Here is a 19549-nt window from a genome sequence, read left to right as displayed (position 1 = left end):
CGAGCTGAGTGGCATTCTAAGAGTCAACCATATTGCTGTGGATCTGGAGTCACATGTAGGCCAGACAATGATTTCCTCCCCGAAAGGACATTCACGAACTAGATGGGTTTTTACGACAATCGGTTTCCCATCGTTAGACTTCTAGGGCGTCATTCTCCGACCCCCCGCCGGGTCGGAGAATGGCCGTTGGCCGCCGTGAATCCCGCCCCCGCCGAAGTCTCCGGTACCGGAGATTGGGCGGGGGCGGGAATCGGGCCGCGCCGGTTGGCGGGACCCCCCGCTGGATTCTCCGGCCCGGATGGGCCGAAGTCCCGCCCAGAAATTGCCTGTCCCGCCGGCGTAAATCAAACCTGGTATTTACCGGCGGGACCAGGCGGCGTGGGCGGGCTCCGGGGTCCTGGGGGCGCGGGGCGATCTGACCCCGGGGGGGGTGCCCCCATGGTGGCCTGGCCCGCGATCGGGGCCCACCGATCCGCGGGCGGGCCTGTGCCGTGGGGGCACTCTTTCCCTTCCGCCTCCGCCACGGCCTCCACCATGGCGGAGGCGGAAGAGACTCTCCCCACTGCGCATGCGCGGGAAACTGACAGCGGCCGCTGACGCTCCCGCGCATGCGCCGGGAAACTGACAGCGGCCGCTGACGCTCCCACGCATGCGCCGCATTTCCGTGCCAGCTGGCGGGGCAACAAACGCCATTCCGCCAGCTGGCGGGGCGGAATTCCCTCCGGCGTCGGCCTAGCCCCTCAATGTTGGGGCTAGGCCGCCAAAGATGTGGAGCATTCCGCACCTTTGGGCCGGCGCGATGCCCGTCTGATTGGCGCCGTCTTTGGCGCCAGTCGGCGGACATCGCGCCGTTGGGGGAGAATTTCGCCCCTAATTCCAGATTTCTTATTGAATTCAAATTTCACCATTTGCCTTGGTGGGATTCAAACCCAGGTCCCCAGAGCATTACCTTGGGTCTCTGGATTACTAGTCCAGTGACAATACCACAGAGCCACTGCAGAACAGTTTGCCTGCGACTAGGAGCTGGATCATTCAGTATTATGCTCCTATGCCACTCCATTCATCTGCCTGAATATGATGGGTCAAGCATCATGGTTAAGTCCATAGATCTGCAGGTTAGGTGGATTGGCCATGCTAAAAATTGGTCCTTTAATGTCCAAAAGATCTTAGGTGGGGTTACAGGGATCGGCTAAAGGGTGGACTTAGGCAGAATGCTCTTTCAGAGGGTCAGTGCTGACTTGATGGACCGAATGGTCTCCTTCTGCACTGTAGGGATTCTATGGTTCTATTGCCTTTTAAAAAAAACACACCATTTCCCCTTAACTGAATGAGTTTTAAATCAGTTCCCATTCCACTTTAACAAACTGTTGTTCTACTGTATTATTCTTGTACTCTTGCAAAACATCAGGTGACAAGAGGTGACAAGCCTTTGTCTTTTTCTTCAATATTTGTTCATATGATATTTTCCCAATCTAATTTCTATTGTTCCCCTGGTTGGGAGTGGTGTATTGAAGATAATGTCCTAAGGAAGATATTTACCCTCAAGGCATACATAAGTTAAAAAATGACACGACTTCTGCAAAAAGTAAACATTTTTGGTTTCTGGATTTTTACTTGACCACAAATTGAACTTCCATAACAAATTAAAATTTTAAGATCTCGGTGAAAGTCTGGGGAAAAATAAACTTTATGGTAGCCCAAGGTATTCGAAAATTGACACTTCTATAAGAATACAAAAACATATACAAATATAGCATTAACCGAGTATTCAATTTTAATAATGGAAACATAGAATTTGGTCAACAAAACTAAAACAAATTGTTCCCACTGATTGTGCTGAATGGTGGTAATGGTTCGGCCATCTAAATTACACTCTCCTGGTGCCTGGCACCAGTGGTGCCTCAAGAACACTCACTTTATGCAGTGAGCCGCAAATTGTAATGTAAACGCTCCAGCTGTCTTCTTGGCAAAAGAGATACTCAAAATAATTTCAGAGAATTAAACACTTGCTTTTGCAGTGGAGGCTGAGTCATTGAATATATTCCAGGCTGTGTTACACTGACTTTTGGTTGACAAGAGAGAAAAGGGTTATGGGGGTCAGGATAAGAAAGTGCAGTTAAGACCATAATCAGATCAACCCTAACCTCATTGAAAGGGCTTGATGGGCCGAATGGCATATTCCTGTTCCCATTTCTTATGTTCTTATATTTTTACGAAGGGTCTCGCTAGAACCCCCCCTGTGGTCTTTACACCATTGTACACAATTCCTGCCCTCTTTGATGACTTTTGTCTTGTTGGATTAAGCAGAGGTTATGTGATTCTCCAGCATTGAACTCAAAAATTAGACCAAGAACTGGTGTATCCAGGCCCTGGCCTAATTTACAGTTCTTCTAATGCAAGCTTGCTGGAGGTACAGTCCCCGGATTTGTGAGATTTGTTTAATATTTATTATTTAATGGCTCATATAGAATCCCTACAGTGCAGAAGGAGGCCATTCAGCCCATCAAGTCTACACCGACTCTCTGAAAGAACATCCCACCCAGGCCCACACCCCCACCCCATCCCTGGAATCCCATAACCCTACCTAATTTTTGGACATTACTGGTAATTTATCATGACCAATCCATCTAACCCGAACATCTTTGGACTGTGGGAGGAAAGCTGAGCACCGGGAGGAAATTCACGGAGAAAGGGGGAGAACGTACAAACTCCACACAGTCACCCAAGGCCGGATTTACACCCTGGTTCTGGCGCTGTGATGCTGCAGTGCTAACCACTGTGCCACCGTGCCGCCATTTAATGGTTCATCTTTATCTAATATATTTTTTGCAACCGAATCACTACAGTTTTTAAGCTTGGTTTCATTAAAACGTTCTGGTTCAGAAATATAATAAGTTTGGACATGCTACAAAAATATTGCATTAGATTAAAAAAATGTGAAATAAACTATTCCACAGTGAATTCAGAGGTTACAGGGTTAAAAGGGACAGCAGAAAGCTAATCCTCCACTGAATATTTGGGATAAAGAATAAACACAGAAGCAATTTAAAGGACACATTTAAATTGTTATCTAATTTCAATAACAATATTAAATAATTCCCATAGACTGTGGAAATTGATATGAATAACTTATGTGCTCCAACCTACAGTCAGAGATAAATTAGATTATCTGGGCACTTCATGTTAAAAAAACATAGAATATTGAGTTATCCAATGCTGAAAAACTAAATGAAGTGACATTAGGACCTAAATTTGTTTGTATTATTAATTATTTGACGGAACCACACTTCAATTTAATTCTTGAGGTATTTCTGGTCATTCTAATTAATAAATACTTTACACGGAATAAGGTGTAAAGCTTTTATTATTTACGAGATCAAAGCAAGCAATACCATGTCCATAATCCAACTCGTAAATACCATGTCTATAATTCTAATAGCAAAGTTGTTAAAAGCTATTCAGTTACACTGCATATATTGGAGAGGAAAAACAACAATTCCAAAAATAAATTCCTCTATACTGAAATGGAGTTATTCGACTCGAAACATTAACTCTTTCTCTCTCCACAGGTGCTGTCAGACTGGCAGAGCTTTTTCTGTTTTTATTTCAGATCTCCAGCATCCACAATATTTTGCTTTTATTTTCCTTTATTCTGTGCTATACAATAATTTGGCCGGCACAATAGCACGGTGGTTAGCACCGTTGCTTCACAGCGCCAGAGTCCCGGGTTCGATTCCTGGCTTGAGTCACTGTCTGTGCGGAGTCTGCCGTTTTCCCCGTGGGTTTCCTCCGGGCGCCCTGGTTTCCTCCCACAAGTCCCAAAAGACGTGCTTGTTAGGTGAATTGGACATTCTGAATTCTCCCTCTGTTTACCCGAACAGGCGCCGGAGTCTGACAACTAGGGGATTTTCACAGTAACTTCATTGCAGTGTTAATATGAGCCTACTTCTGACGCTAATAAAGATTATTTGAAAACATTTCTAACTATTTAATAGATAATACTTTGCCAAAGCAACTGTTTTCATGCTTTCAGTTACCTTAAGAAGAGCATCGATATACATGTTGTGTTGTGACATAATTTCTTTGATATCCCATTTAACATTAGCCATAAGATGCAGCATCTGCTCATAATCAATGGCTTTGGCAGCCACAATCCAGTAAATTGGCTTGCGCAGCTCACTAGCAGTTGACACAGTCTATTCGATGTCAGACCAGAAGAGAAAAAAAGAGAAAAGAAGACGTCAACGACAGCAAGTCAACCAAAAACTAACCCAAATGTTTCTCTCCATCACAATTGTAATGCTAGCACCACACTGGGGGGAAATCAGTCCCTACCTGTGAATAAAACTGCTGCAAAAAAGGCTTCTTGGCTGAAGGCATCATGGCATCAAGGTGTGGCTGTAGACATTCAAATTGATCAGCCAAAAACACCCTAAAAAGGCATTGGAAACCATTTATCGCAAAACAATTTTTGTAAGCATTGCAAATACATCTGGCCAAGTGATAATTGAAACATTACAACAAGGAACAAAGGAAGTGGTTAAAGGGACATGTCCATCGGACAGCTCTGAAGAAATGCATCTATAGCCTGCAACTTCAAACTATGAGCTCATCTTTGTACTTATTCTCAAAAGGAAACAAATAATTTTATCCCATCCAAAAGAGGAATAGATTTCATAAACAACACAGAGACCCAAGAAGAATGGATAAAAAAGGGGCAAATAATCTGTTCAAGCATCAACGTATGCTGCTGTGGCTGGGATGTTCATCTTTATGCTCCTGAGTCGCTGACTTGGAGCACTGTTGCAACTTATTTTTTGAAATGAATATTCTCATTATTTCTCACTGTGATATTTCTAATAACTGCTACACAGCACAGTTCTTTAGATAGTTTAAAGTACAAAAGTTTTATATCGTACCAAAAATAATTTAGAACCAAACAAACAAAGGATAGAGAAGAATCCAAAAGGCGACCGACTGCCAATAAACTAGTTATATCAGAGCTAATTTCTTTACATAATATCTATTAGACTACCATCAAGTTTTGAGAAATTGGAACAATTTTATACATATATTAATATATATATATATATATATATATATATATATATATATACACACACACATATAAGTGGTGCATTTTCCATGGTACACCTCTACGAGTCCACTTGCCAACCAATCAGCACTCTCTTCCCATATAGTATAAATTGTTGCTTTTCCCTTTTGATATTCTTGTGAAGCGTCCTGATGAGTGCAAGATAAAAAGCTTCTGCATGCCTCCTTTTTCAGCAATATATGTGTGTATAATATGTACATTTAAATTCATTATATATGTGATCGTTTATTATCTGTATAGTTTTTTGAGTATAAAAAAAAATGTCTCAAGGTGCTTTGTGCATATCTGCAGAAAACTGGCCCAACCATAAAAGGAGAGAATAGGAGGTAACCAAACTAGAAATCAGATAGAGAGGTTTCAGCAGGGATATCCAGAAAGTTGAATCTCTTTACCCTTGTAATATAAAAAATTAGCTATCAGATGTTAATTTCTACTTCAACTCTGATGACACGACCATAGTGGGTCGGATCTTAAACAACGATGAGTCAGAGTACAGGAGTACAGAGTACAGGAGGGAGATACAGAACCTAGTGGCATAGTGCAACGACAACAATCTCTCCCTCAATGCCAGTAAAACTAAGGAGCTGGTCATCGACTTCAGGAAGCGAATGTATGCACCCCTGTATGAGTCGATTTCGGCGGCGTGAGAGCAGCTGGTTAGTCAATTTCAGCGGGAGCATTGCGGAAGGAGGGTGCTGGGAGGTAAGTCAACCTTTAAAAGCACTTCTCTTTGCAGGGGCAGGCCAGTCGATTTCGGCGGCGTGAGAGCAGCTGGTTAGTCAGTTTCAGCGGGAGCATTGCGGAAGGAGGGTGCTGGGAGGTAAGTCAACCTTTAAAAGCACTTCTCTTTGCAGGGGCAGGCCAGTCGATTTCGGCGGCGTGAGAGCAGCTGGTTAGTCAGTTTCAGCGGGAGCATTGCGGAAGGAGGGTGCTGGGAGGTAAGTCAACCTTTAAAAGCACTTCTCTTTGCAGGGGCAGGCCAGTCGATTTCGGCGGCGTGAGAGCAGCTGGTTAGTCAGTTTCAGCGGGAGCATTGCGGAAGGAGGGTGCTGGGAGGTAAGTCAACCTTTAAAAGCACTTCTCTTTGCAGGGGCAGGCCAGTCGATTTCGGCGGCGTGAGAGCAGCTGGTTAGTCAGTTTCAGCGGGAGCATTGCGGAAGGAGGGTGCTGGGAGGTAAGTCAACCTTTAAAAGCACTTCTCTTTGCAGGGGCAGGCCAGTCGATTTCGGCGGCGTGAGAGCAGCTGGTGAGTGGTGAGTCAGTTTCAGCAGGAGCTGAGACTTTTTCTCTTTTCTTTAAATTAGTTTTTTAGGCGGGATCAGGAAGTCGACCCGCGGACGTCTGGGAAGACCCTCACCAATAAATTCTGGTGGAGAGGAAACCCGAGACACTACACGTGTAGTGTCTCCCACCCGCCCTCCTCCTCTAACCTAATAATAAAACCCATTGGTCGGAGGTAAGTACCATATTTTTATTATATTATTATTATTTTTTATAAAAATTTAATTTAGTTGTTAGCCAGATCTTGGTAGAAAGTTAGAGGAATGGCAGGGAAGGGAGTACAATGTTCCTCCTGCAGGATGTTTGAGGTGAGGGATGCAGTTAGTGTCCCTGCTGATTTTACCTGCAGGAAGTGCTGCCATCTCCAGCTCCTCCAAGACCGAGTTAGGGAACTGGAGCTGGAGTTGGAAGAACTTCGGATCATTCGGGAGGCAGAAGGGGTCATAGATAGCAGCTTCAGGGAATTAGTTACACCAAAGATTGGAGATAGGTGGGTAACTGTAAGAGGGACTGGGAAAAAACAGTCAGTGCAGGGATCCCCTGCGGTCGTTCCCCTGAGAAACAAGTATACCGCTTTGGATACTTGTGGGGGGGGGGACTTACCAGGGGTAAGCCATGGGGTACGGGCCTCTGGCACGGAGTCTGTCCCTGTTGCTCAGAAGGGAAGGGGGGAGAGGAGCAGAGCATTAGTAATTGGGGACTCTATAGTCAGGGGCACAGATAGGAGATTTTGTGGGAGCGTGAGAGACTCACGTTTGGTATGTTGCCTCCCAGGTGCAAGGGTACGTGATGTCTCGGATCGTGTTTTCCGGGTCCTTAGGGGGGAGGGGGAGCAGCCCCAAGTCGTGGTCCACATTGGCACCAACGACATAGGTAGGAAAGGGGACAAGGATGTCAGGCAGGCTTTCAGGGAGCTAGGATGGAAGCTCAGAACTAGAACAAACAGAGTTGTTATCTCTGGGTTGTTGCCCGTGCCACGTGATAGTGAGATGAGGAATAGGGAGAGAGAGCATTTAAACACGTGGCTACAGGGATGGTGCAGGCGGGAGGGTTTCAGATTTTTGGATAACTGGGGCTCTTTCTGGGGAAGGTGGGACCTCTACAGACAGGATGGTCTACATCTGAACCTGAGGGGCACAAATATCCTGGGGGGGAGATTTGTTAGTGCTCTTTGGGGGGGTTTAAACTAATGCAGCAGGGGCATGGGAACCTGGATTGTAGTTTTAGGGTAAGGGAGAATGAGAGTATAGAGGTCAGGAGCACAGATTTGACGTCGCAGGAGGGGGCCAGCGTTCAGGTAGGTGGTTTGAAGTGTGTCTACTTCAATGCCAGGAGTATACGAAACAAGGTAGGGGAACTGGCAGCGTGGGTTGGTACCTGGGACTTCGATGTTGTGGCCATTTCGGAGACATGGATAGAGCAGGGACAGGAATGGATGTTGCAGGTTCCGGGGTTTAGGTGTTTTAGTAAGCTCAGAGAAGGAGGCAAAAGAGGGGGAGGTGTGGCGCTGCTAGTCAAGAGCAGTATTACGGTGGCGGAGAGGATGCTAGATGGGGACTCTTCTTCCGAGGTAGTATTGGCTGAAGTTAGAAACAGGAAAGGAGAGGTCACCCTGTTGGGAGTTTTTTATAGGCCTCCTAATAGTTCTAGGGATGTAGAGGAAAGGATGGCGAAGATGATTCTGGATATGAGCGAAAGTAACAGGGTAGTTATTATGGGAGACTTGAACTTTCCAAATATTGACTGGAAAAGATATAGTTCGAGTACAATAGATGGGTCGTTTTTTGTACAGTGTGTGCAGGAGGGTTTCCTGAAACAATATGTTGACAGGCCAACAAGAGGCGAGGCCACGTTGGATTTGGTTTTGGGTAATGAACCAGGCCAGGTGTTGGATTTGGAGGTAGGAGAGCACTTTGGGGACAGTGACCACAATTCGGTGACGTTTACGTTAATGATGGAAAGGGATAAGTATACACCGCAGGGCAAGAGTTATAGCGGGGGGAAGGGCAATTATGATGCCATTAGACGTGACTTGAGGGGGATAAGGTGGAGAAGTAGGCTGCAAGTGTTGGGCACACTGGATAAGTGGGGCTTGTTCAAGGATCAGCTACTGCGTGTTCTTGATAAGTATGTACCGGTCAGACAGGGAGGAAGGCGTCGAGCGAGGGAACCGTGGTTTACCAGGGAAGTGGAATCTCTTGTTAAGAGGAAGAAGGAGGCCTATGTGAAGATGAAGTGTGAAGTTTCGGTTGGGGCGATGGATAGTTACAAGGTAGCGAGGAAGGATCTAAAGAGAGAGCTAAGACGAGCAAGGAGGGGACATGAGAAGTATTTGGCAGGAAGGATCAAGGAAAACCCAAAAGCTTTCTATAGGTATGTCAGGAATAAGCGAATGACTAGGGAAAGAGTAGGACCAGTCAAGGACAGGGATGGGAAATTGTGTGTGGAGTCTGAAGAGATAGGCGAGATACTAAATGAATATTTTTCGTCAGTATTCACTCAGGAAAAAGATAATGTTGTGGAGGAGAATGCTGAGCCCCAGGCTAATAGAATAGATGGCATTGAGGTACGTAGGGAAGAGGTGTTGGCAATTCTGGACAGGCTGAAAATAGATAAGTCCCCGGGACCTGATGGGATTTATCCTAGGATTCTATGGGAGGCCAGGGAAGAGATTGCTGGACCTTTGGCTTTGATTTTTATGTCATCATTGGCTACAGGAATAGTGCCAGAGGACTGGAGGACAGCAAATGTGGTCCCTTTGTTCAAAAAGGGGAGCAGAGACAACCCCGGCAACTATAGACCGGTGAGCCTCACGTCTGTAGTGGGTAAAGTCTTGGAGGGGATTATAAGGGACAAGATTTATAATCATCTAGATAGGAATGATATGATCAGGGATAGTCAGCATGGCTTTGTGAAGGGTAGGTCATGCCTCACAAACCTTATTGAGTTCTTTGAGAAGGTGACTGAACAGGTAGACGAGGGTAGAGCAGTTGATGTGGTGTATATGGATTTCAGCAAAGCGTTTGATAAGGTTCCCCACGGTAGGCTATTGCAAAAAATACGGAGGCTGGGGATTAAGGGTGATTTAGAGATGTGGATCAGAAATTGGCTAGCTGAAAGAAGACAGAGGGTGGTGGTTGATGGGAAATGTTCAGAATGGAGTACAGTCACAAGTGGAGTACCACAAGGATCTGTTCTGGGGCCGTTGCTGTTTGTCATTTTTATCAATGACCTAGAGGAAGGCACAGAAGGGTGGGTGAGTAAATTTGCAGATGATACTAAAGTCGGTGGTGTTGTCGATAGTGTGGAAGGATGTAGCAGGTTACAGAGGGATATAGATAAGCTGCAGAGCTGGGCTGAGAGGTGGCAAATGGAGTTTAATGTAGAGAAGTGTGAGGTGATTCACTTTGGAAGGAATAACAGGAATGCGGAATATTTGGCTAATGGTAAAGTTCTTGAAAGTGTGGCTGAGCAGAGGGATCTAGGTGTCCATGTACATAGATCCCTGAAAGTTGCCACCCAGGTTGATAGGGTTGTGAAGAAGGCCTATGGAGTGTTGGCCTTTATTGGTAGAGGGATTGAGTTCCGGAGTCGGGAGGTCATGTTGCAGCTGTACAGAACTCTGGTCCGGCCGCATTTGGAGTATTGCGTACAGTTCTGGTCACCGCATTATAGGAAGGACGTGGAGGCTTTGGAGCGGGTGCAGAGGAGATTTACCAGGATGTTGCCTGGTATGGAGGGAAAATCTTATGAGGAAAGGCTGACGGACTTGAGGTTGTTTTCGTTGGAGAGAAGAAGGTTAAGAGGAGACTTAATAGAGGCATACAAAATGATCAGGGGGTTGGATAGGGTGGACAGTGAGAGCCTTCTCCCGCGGATGGATATGGCTGGCACGAGGGGACATAACTTTAAACTGAGGGGTAATAGATATAGGACAGAGGTCAGAGGTAGGTTCTTTACGCAAAGAGTAGTGAGGCCGTGGAATGCCCTACCTGCTACAGTAGTGAACTCGCCAACATTGAGGGCATTTAAAAGTTTATTGGATAAACATATGGATGATAATGGCATAGTGTAGGTTAGATGGCTTTTGTTTCGGTGCAACATCGTGGGCCGAAGGGCCTGTACTGCGCTGTATTGTTCTATGTTCTATGTCTGCATCAATGGTGCCGAGGTGGAGATGGTTGACAGCTTCAAATTCCTAGGTGTGCACATCACCAGCAATCTGTCCTGGTCCATCCACGGCGACACTACGACCAAGAAAGCACAACAGCGCCTATATTTCCTCAGAAAACTAAGGAAATTTGGCGTGTCCACATTGACATACCAATTTTTACAGATGCACCATAGAAAGCATCCAATCTGGCTGCATCACAGCCTGGTATGGCAACTGCTCGGCCCAAGATTGTAAGAAACTACAGAGTCATGAACACAACCCAGACAATCACGTAAACCCAGCTCCCATCCATTGACTTTATCTACACCTCCTGCAGCATAATCAAAGACCCCACCCACCCGGGTTATTCACTCTTTCAACCTCTTCCATCAGGCAGAAGACAAAGAAGTCTGAGAACACGCGCTAACAGATTCAAAAACAGCTCCTTCCCACTGTTACCAGAGACCTGAATGACCCTCTTATGTACTGAACTGATCTCTCTATGCATCTTCCCTACTGTTGTAGCACTATACTCTGTTTGCTTCACCCGATGTCTATGTCCATGTATTTACATTGTGTATTTATCGTATGTCCTATGTTTTTCATGTATGGAACAATCTGCCTGGGCTGTACACAGAACAATACTTTTCATTGTACCTCGGTACACATGACAATAAATCTAAATCTAAAGTTTATTTCAATTAGTGCTTATTTTCAAAGTGTTCATATACACGATTACAATTTTCCACAACTAATTAAAAAATTGAAACCAGAGCAGTATTGGAAATAGTCCTAAAAGCATCTTCCTCAGCAGATACATTTCTGCCACAAATTGTTGATGGATCAATGCGAAGGTTGTTTTTAAAAGCACAGCTGCTTGTAAAGGAGGTACAGAATACTGAAATACTTGGGGAATGAGCAAGAAATAAATGAAATTATGTGGTTCATTAAGGGAAAATCACAGGCAGATTTGATAACCACCCAACTGATGTGTTACAGTGGTAAATATCCATTGATTCTACAAGATCAATATACCATTTGATGGTAAATAGCTGGCATATTATTTGGACCGTCAGGATCTCTCTTACAAAGTAAGAAAATAAAAATGGTGCAAACTATTTTTAAATATTGGTCAAAATTTGCCAAGCAACTTACAAAGATTCTGTAGCCACTACCCTTTCTGCAAGACCATACAACGTTTCAGTAGAATTTAAAACAACGAGGTGACTCAAGTGTGGGCTTGGAACCTTTTCTTTCCTCTCTTCTGTTGCTGTCAAGGGCCCAGTGGTTTCAGGTGGTGCCTCCTATGGAAAGATCAAGTTGCATAGTTATGAATACAACAGCATTTATTTATATGATGGCTTATTGCATGAAAATAAAGGCTCTGGACAAACAAAGTTGGGCATTGAAAAAAATGAGAAAGATTTGGGGGCAGTAGTGAGGAGGAGAGAAGACCAAAAGCACGATTGAAGAGAATAACATGTGCATGCTTTTGGAATAGAAATGGTGCTAGCAAGATGCAGTATTATTATTATTTTGAGAGACAATTCCAGAAAGTAGGATAGACCGACTTGGCAACATTTTATACTTACTTGATAGCGAATTAGACGGAAAGGTCAGAGGCATATGGCTAGAGTTCACTTGATGTAAAGAAGCAAGGTCATGGAAGAACTTGAAGATGAAGACTAGGATTTGGAAGATGACTTACTGGGTCAGAGAGCAGCAAGTGCAACCCAGAAATGATGGGATGGTAGGTTTGTGGAAAGGAACCTTGTACACAAAATTCTAAATGAATTGAAATTTGTTATATATGGAAGACATGAGGACAGCCTCCGATTCAATGAGAAAATGGAGAGTCAGTGTTGTGGTGTTGATATACTCTTTTAAGAGTGAGGCTTTTTTGACTCATTTCTTGGGCTTTCCCACAACGCAAAGTATCCAGACTAACCTTTATTTAAGGATTCTAGAAGGTCGATGAAATATGTGGTTGCAGCACAGAGTACCGTGGTAGGCGGGGCAGGAGGGGTGGGTGTAAACAGCCTTATTAATGCTCGGCATCTCACAATGCGAACAATGCTGAGAATAGCAGGGGGCATGCATGCACACGTGCGAGTGAGAGAGAACATGAACAAACCAAAAGCAAATGTCCTAGTACGCAGTGGTACGAGATGTCAATGTTTCAAGGTGTACCTGTACTACTGTCCCTGATTCTTTAATTTGTATAATTTAACCCCACTTGCTATTCATTTTATAGGAAGGTATTTCCCAGATAAAGCTTATCCCATACTCTTGGAGACGTCTGCAAATTATCTTGACTACTCTGTGGAAACTCAAGTCATTGAGTATGTTTAAAGCAGAGACTGACAGATTTCTAAATACCAAAGACAAAGAGATATGGGGCTAGTGTAGGGAAAAGGCATTGAAGTGGATGATCAACCATGATCATATTGATTGGCGTTGCAGGTTCGATGGCTGAAGGGCCTACAACTGCTCCTATGCTCCTCTTATGTCAATGAAATAATTACTAAAATTATGAATATACACCCACAATTCCTCATATCCCACTTCTTATAAGGACTCTACTGCATTCTGAGTTTATTGGTCCCTGTTGCATCTGTTTGAATGATGAATAAGTGCATTTCTAATAGGTCTTATTTTTTCAAGGGCTCTTGACCATTCTGTTCTATTTCATGACTCCTGCTCTCACCCCTTCCCCCCCAGAACCACAATAGGGTGTCCTTTGTCCACCCCACCAGCCGCTGCATTCAATGGACCATCCTTCACCATTTCTGCCACCTTCACCCTGATACCACCACCAAAACATCTTCTCCTCATTTTCAGCATTCTGAAGGGACTATTTCCTTGGTGTTAACTGGTTCACTCCTCAATCCCCCTCAACATCTCCTCCTCTATCCCATTGAACCTTTGCATGCCAACACAGGTGATGCAACATTTACCTCCTCCTTTCTCACCATTTAAGGTACAAAACACTCCTTCCAGGTGAAACAGTGATTTATTTCTATTTCTTTCAATTTATTTATTTATAAATATTTTAATTCAAATTTTCAGTTTTCAAACATAAAATATTCAACCCGATTCATACAATATACAAGAAAATCCCCATAGCCCAACCTGTCCCTCCAATTTGAAAAAACTTATTTAGTTAATTTTCTAGAATAACACCAATACAGCCACTGATGTACAACAGTAACATTATTCCAACCTTTTCATCCACCCCCCACAAACCCAAAAGAAACAACCAATCCCCAATGCCCTCCATTCCCCCAAACATCTGATGGTGATCAACTCTCTGAAAAATAAAATGAACAGGTAGAATCCTTCAGCCGATCCTTCATTAGGTACCCGAGTGTAAATATTCCATCAGGTCGCTGAGCCAAGCTGCTGCACTGGGCAGGGTTGAGGACTTCCAGCCAAACAAAATTCGCCTAAGGGCTATCAAGGAAGCAAGGCAAGAACATCTGCCTTCGCCCCTGTCTGGCAAGTTTGAGATCCCAAAAATAACCACCAATGGACATGACTCCAAGTCAACACCAAGAATGCCTGACATGTTGCTGAAGGTGACCCAAACATTCACGAGACCAAGGCAGGATCAGAATGTGTGTGTGTGTGAGATGGGCAGGGGCCCCAGAGCACCACTCATACCTATCCCTGACATCTGTAAAAACCTCACTCATTCGGGCCCTGGTCAAATGCACCACCTCGAATTCTATCAGGCTGAGCCGAGCGCACAAACAGGTAGAGTTGACTCCATATAGAGCCTCTCTCGACTCCCCATCTTCATACTGCTGGCACAGTTCCTCCTCCCATTTTCCTTTCATTTTGTCCAAAAGGACCTGAATTTCTTTCAATTTAGTATACTGTATTTGTTGTTCATGATGTAGTCTCCTCTACACTGGGGAGCCCAACAAAGAATGGGTGACCACATTACGGAACCCTCTGTTCAGTCCACAATCATAAATCCAGAACATCCAGTCATCCAATTATAATTCTCCAACTTGTGTCCATTCTGACCCATAGGTTCTTGGCCCCTTGCATTATTGCAATAAAGTTCACGCAAGCTTGAGGAAGAGCACCTTTTGACAAAGCACTTTACACCCCAATTTAAAGTTAGTGAACTTGAGGCCTATGGGATGAATAAAGAAATGGCTGCATGTATGTGAAATTGACTAAGGGCAGGAAGCAGAGAAGAGTTATGAGCAATTGTTTTCAGATTAGAGATCAATGTTGGGATTACTGCTCTTTTTGGTAGAGTAATGATCAGAACTTAAGATACATTCGGCATAATACCCTAACAGCCTACTGGTCACAACATGGAGTTCACTAAGTTTAGACTGTAACCTCTTCCCCATTTTGTTTGTTTTTTCTTTTTGGAGGTGTTTTTCTTTCTCTCGTTTTCTTTATTTCTGCTGCTTTTGGAAGGCAACTATTCAAGATCCTGCCATTTACATTTTCTCTTGACACATTTTACTTAGCACATTTCCAGTCCCTTTGGTCTTGCATCATGAAACATTTTATTGTTTAATCTCTCTTGCCTTCCACAGAATCACAGACTGTCTCATTTGTTCTTCTTCCCACCCTGCTCCTTTTCATTTGCTCAAACCTATTATGAGCCTAAATCATCCAAGTTCTCATGATAGCTCATAAGACCATAAGGCACAGGAGCAGAATTAGGCCACTCGGCCCATCGAGTTTTCTCCGCCATTCAATCATGGCGGATACGTTTCTCATCGCCATTCTCCTGCCTTCTCCCCATAACCCCTGATCCCCTTACTAATCAAGAACCTATCTTAAAGTCACTCAGCGAATTGATCTCCACAGCTCTCTGCGGCAAAGAGTTCCACAGATTCACCACCCTCGAGTTGAAGTAATTCCTCCTCATCTCTGTTTTAAAGGATCGTCCCTTTCGTCTGAGATTGAGTCCTCTGCTTCTAATTTTTCCAACAAGTGGAAACATGCTCTCCATGTCCACTCCATCCAGGCCTCGCAGTATCCTGTAAGTTTCATTAAGATCCCCCCTCATCCTTCTAAACTCCAACAAGTACAGACCCAGAGTCCTCAACTATTCCTCATATGACAAGCTCTTAACTTCAGGGATCATTCTTGTGTACCTCCTCTGGATCCTCATAGACCCAAAATGTTAATTCTCTTTCTGTCTTCACATCTGCTGTCAGACCTGCAGAGTATTTCTAATATTTTCTCTTTTTATTTCAGATTTCTCACATTATTTTGCCTAATTGTAGACATACTTTGCTCTTTTTCTGAACTGGATATTTCTGCAATCATTTTTAAAACAACAATATTTTTATTCAAAGATTTTTTAAATAATAATGTCATGTGAGGGTACCTTTAAGACATCGATGTTTAAGCAATGTACGTTTAAGAAAACAGTGATGTCATAGAGTGGGTGGAGCTCAGATCAGTTCAGCCATTTTTGCAGTTGAGTTTTGCAGGTTTTTAGTTTCAGTTTTGAAAAGAGCTGGGTGTGTGTCTGTGGTTTGCAGTGAACTGGATGTCTGCCATAAAAGACCGTCTCTGGATCATTTGGGTGATTTAAACTTATAATAGTGAAGCCTTTAACCTGATGTGATTTTGTTTAAAGGTGTTAAGTCTCTTGGAAGTTTGAAGGAACATTTTAAGGAATTATTTACTGTTGCAATATTTTCTGAGTTATATTTGAATTAAGAGGTGTTAAGAGATTCAATGTTTATTTAAGATGTTAAGTTGAGTTCATGGAATAAACAGTGTTTTGTGTTTAAAAGCCCACGTGTCCATAATTGTAATATCACACCTGGGGAAAACGCCGTGTGCTCGGAAAAGCAACAAATCCATTAAAGGGAGAGGTTGGTTGAACTCCATGATACATTTTGGGTTCTGAAAACGCCTCGCCCATAACAATAACAAACACAATAGCAATAAAACCAATCCCAACTCCACCTTATTCCCAAAATGAACCTACCCAGTCCACCCAATCCCTCTTCCCCCCCCCCCCCATAAAGAAAACAAAACCTTAAGCCAACTATTTAAAAAAAACCTCCCCCACAACAGCTAATGGTAACTAGTTCCGTGGATGAAAGACCTCATGTAGATCTCTTCCACTGACCCCTTCATGGTATACTTAATCTTCTCTAGATGCAAAAGTTCCATCAGGTCCCCCAACCGAACAGAGGCCTTAGGCGGCACCATGGACCTCCCCCCCTCCCCAAGCAGAACCCATGTCCGGGCTATTAGCGAGGTGAAGGCTAGAACATCTGCCTTCGTCCCTGTCTACAGAACCGGCGAGTCCGATATTCTAAAAATGGCCACCAATGATCAGGGCTCCAGCCGAATGCCCCAAATCCTTGACATTGTATCAAAAAATGAGACCTAGAAAATAATAAACTTGGGGTAAAATCAAAACATGTGCATATGATTCGCCGGCCCCCTCGAGCACCACTTGCATCTATCCTCCATGCCGAGAAGAACCCACTCATACGCCCCCTCGTCAGGTGTGCCCTGTACACCACCTTGAATTGGATCAGGCTTAACCTGGCATATGAGGATTTGAAGTTGATCCTATGAAGAGCATCACTCCACGTCTCCCCTCAAAGACCAGACCCAGCTCATCCTCACACTTATTCTTTACCTCCTCCAACGACGCCTGCTCAGTCAACATCTGCCCATAAACATACAAAATTCTACCCTTCCTCAACTCGGCCAAGGACAGAATCCTGTTCAATAGTGAAGGAGCCTGTACCAGGAGAAATGAAGGAAGCTCTGTGAGCAAACAAATCACGCAATTAAATCCATTCCCTCTCGGAACTTCTCTAACACCTCGTCTAGACCGGCGAACCTACCTTGCAGAAACATGTCCCCAAACCTCTCCAAACCCTCCCTCTCCCATAAATCTAAGCCAGACAACATGAACCTATGGTTCCTGCAAATCGGAGCCAACAGACATGGAGCCCATTTTAAAATGGTGCCGAAACGGATTCCAAACACTCAAAACTGGTTATCACCACTGGACTAGAAGAGAATCTAGCAGGGGAAAAGGGAGTGGCGCTGTAACCAGGGCCCTCAGATTCGACCCTATGCATGGAACCCCCTTCATCTGCCTCCATAGAGAGTTCGAACCCTCGAACTACACCTTATCAATATTTGGCACCCAGTAATGTTATAACAGATTGCGTAATACCAACACCCCCACTTGCCTATCCCACTGCAAAAACATCCTACAAACCAGAGGAATCTTACTAGCCCAAACAAAAGTGTAAATCAATTTGTTGACCCTCCAAAAGAAAGCCTTGGGAAGAAAGACTGGGAGACACTGGAAAAAAACCAAAAACCTCAGATAATATTCATCTTCACCGTCTGTACGATCCTGCTAGAGTCAGAGGAAGAACATCCCATCTTTTCAAATTCGTCTTCATCCCATCCATTAGACTAGAAAAGTTACCTTTATGAAACGTGCCTAGTCATGGACCACCCGGATACCCAGATATCGGAAGCTAGTCTTGGCCAGCCAAAACATCAGCCTCCCCAGATCAGCTTCACACCCTGGGGGTTCACCGGAAAAGAATCACTCTTACCCAGATTTAGCTTGTACCCTGAAAAGGAGTCAAACTTCCTGAGCACTCCATCATCTCCCCCACATTGGCGAGAGGGTCTGTAATGCATAGTAACCGATCGACCGCAGAGAAAGCCACCTATGCTCCTCCCCCCACGCTCTATCCCCCCACCTGGTAGACAACCTCAATTCAATGGCCAACAGCTTGATTGCGCCAACAGCTTGATTGCTAAGGCAAACAAAAGCGGAGACAATGGGCACCCTGTTCAGCAAGAAATAACCAGAGGTCAGGACATTAGTACATACCTGTACAAAAGGGTCTTAAAGAGGTACTCCCACTGAATCCTATCGAACACCGTCTCCGCGTCCATTTTCTAAGGAAGTCGACAACACAACATTTGATAATCTCCTAATATTGGCCAACAACTGCCGGCCCTAAACAAATTCAGTCTGCTCCTCCGAAATCACCCAGGATAGGCAGAGCTCCAGCCACATTGCCAACATCTTAGCATCAGCGCTTAACAATGAAGTAGGCTCATACGACCCACCTGCCATGGTTTTTTTGTTCTTCTTCAAGATCAAGGAAATCGACGCCTATGTCAGCAACCTTCCCCCCCGGCGACATAGAATCATTAAACATGTCCAGCAGAAGTGGGACCAACTGTCCAGAAAACTGTTGTAAAATTTAATGGGGGACCCAACCGGACTTTGTGCTTTGCCCGACTGCATTAACCAAATGCAACTCATGATCTCTTCCAGCCCTTTTGTAGTCTCCAACTTCTGCCTCCTCTCCTACAGGAAGGTCAACCCATTCAAATATTGTCTAATTGATGAGCCCTCCACCAGAGGCTCTGACACATGCATCCCACGGTAGAAAGCCTCAAGTACCTCACTAACTTCCTCTCGGATTGAACCTATCCCGCCACCCGAGTCCCTGATCTGCACTATCTCCTGGGAGGCTGTCTGTCGCCTCAGCTGCTGAGCCAGATGACCGGCCTTCTCCCCATACTCATAGAAAGTCCCCCTCGAGCGACGAAGCTGGGTCACCGCCTTACCTGTTACAACAACTCAAAATCAATTTGAAACTTCTTTCTGTTCGTCAATAACTCCAGCATCGGGCAATCGAGTACTGGCGATCTACCTCAAGAATGGAGTCCACCAGTCTCTGCCTCGCCATCTTCTCAAATTTATCCCGATACACCTTAAAAGAGACGAGCTACCCCCCCCCCCCCCTCCCACCCGAGGACGGCAAGACTGCCTCATTCCTGTTGAACTCAGCATACTCTCCAGTAGCAGAGGATACCCGTTCACAGAATCTCTTATCCACGAGCAATGTCGTATCCAGTCTCCACAGGGTCTCTGAGAGTGGTCTGGCTCCAACATCAGGTCCACAAAATGCAGATCATAATCTAATATAACGATCGCCGAGTGACTC

At 44.5% G+C, this 19549-nt stretch overlaps 1 protein-coding gene across 2 annotated transcripts in view; it reads right to left on the bottom strand.

The window, feature by feature from the left end:
* Window positions 1-19549, bottom strand: part of vps50 (VPS50 EARP/GARPII complex subunit) — a 258473-nt gene that overhangs the window by 5462 nt on the left and 233462 nt on the right. For both annotated transcript variants that reach the window (XM_072509012.1, XM_072509013.1), the window contains 3 exons: window positions 11706-11854; window positions 4336-4432; window positions 4038-4196 (listed from right to left, as the gene is read on the bottom strand). In XM_072509012.1, the coding sequence (XP_072365113.1) occupies window positions 4038-4196; window positions 4336-4432; window positions 11706-11854 (405 nt within the window). The remainder of the gene's footprint in view (window positions 1-4037; window positions 4197-4335; window positions 4433-11705; window positions 11855-19549) is intronic.

Source organism: Scyliorhinus torazame, chromosome 6, assembly GCF_047496885.1.
Source record: "Scyliorhinus torazame isolate Kashiwa2021f chromosome 6, sScyTor2.1, whole genome shotgun sequence".
NCBI classification, from domain to species: Eukaryota; Metazoa; Chordata; class Chondrichthyes; order Carcharhiniformes; family Scyliorhinidae; genus Scyliorhinus; species Scyliorhinus torazame.
The sequence above is the reverse complement of the archived record's forward strand: the minus strand, read 5'-3'. Positions and strand labels throughout refer to the sequence as shown.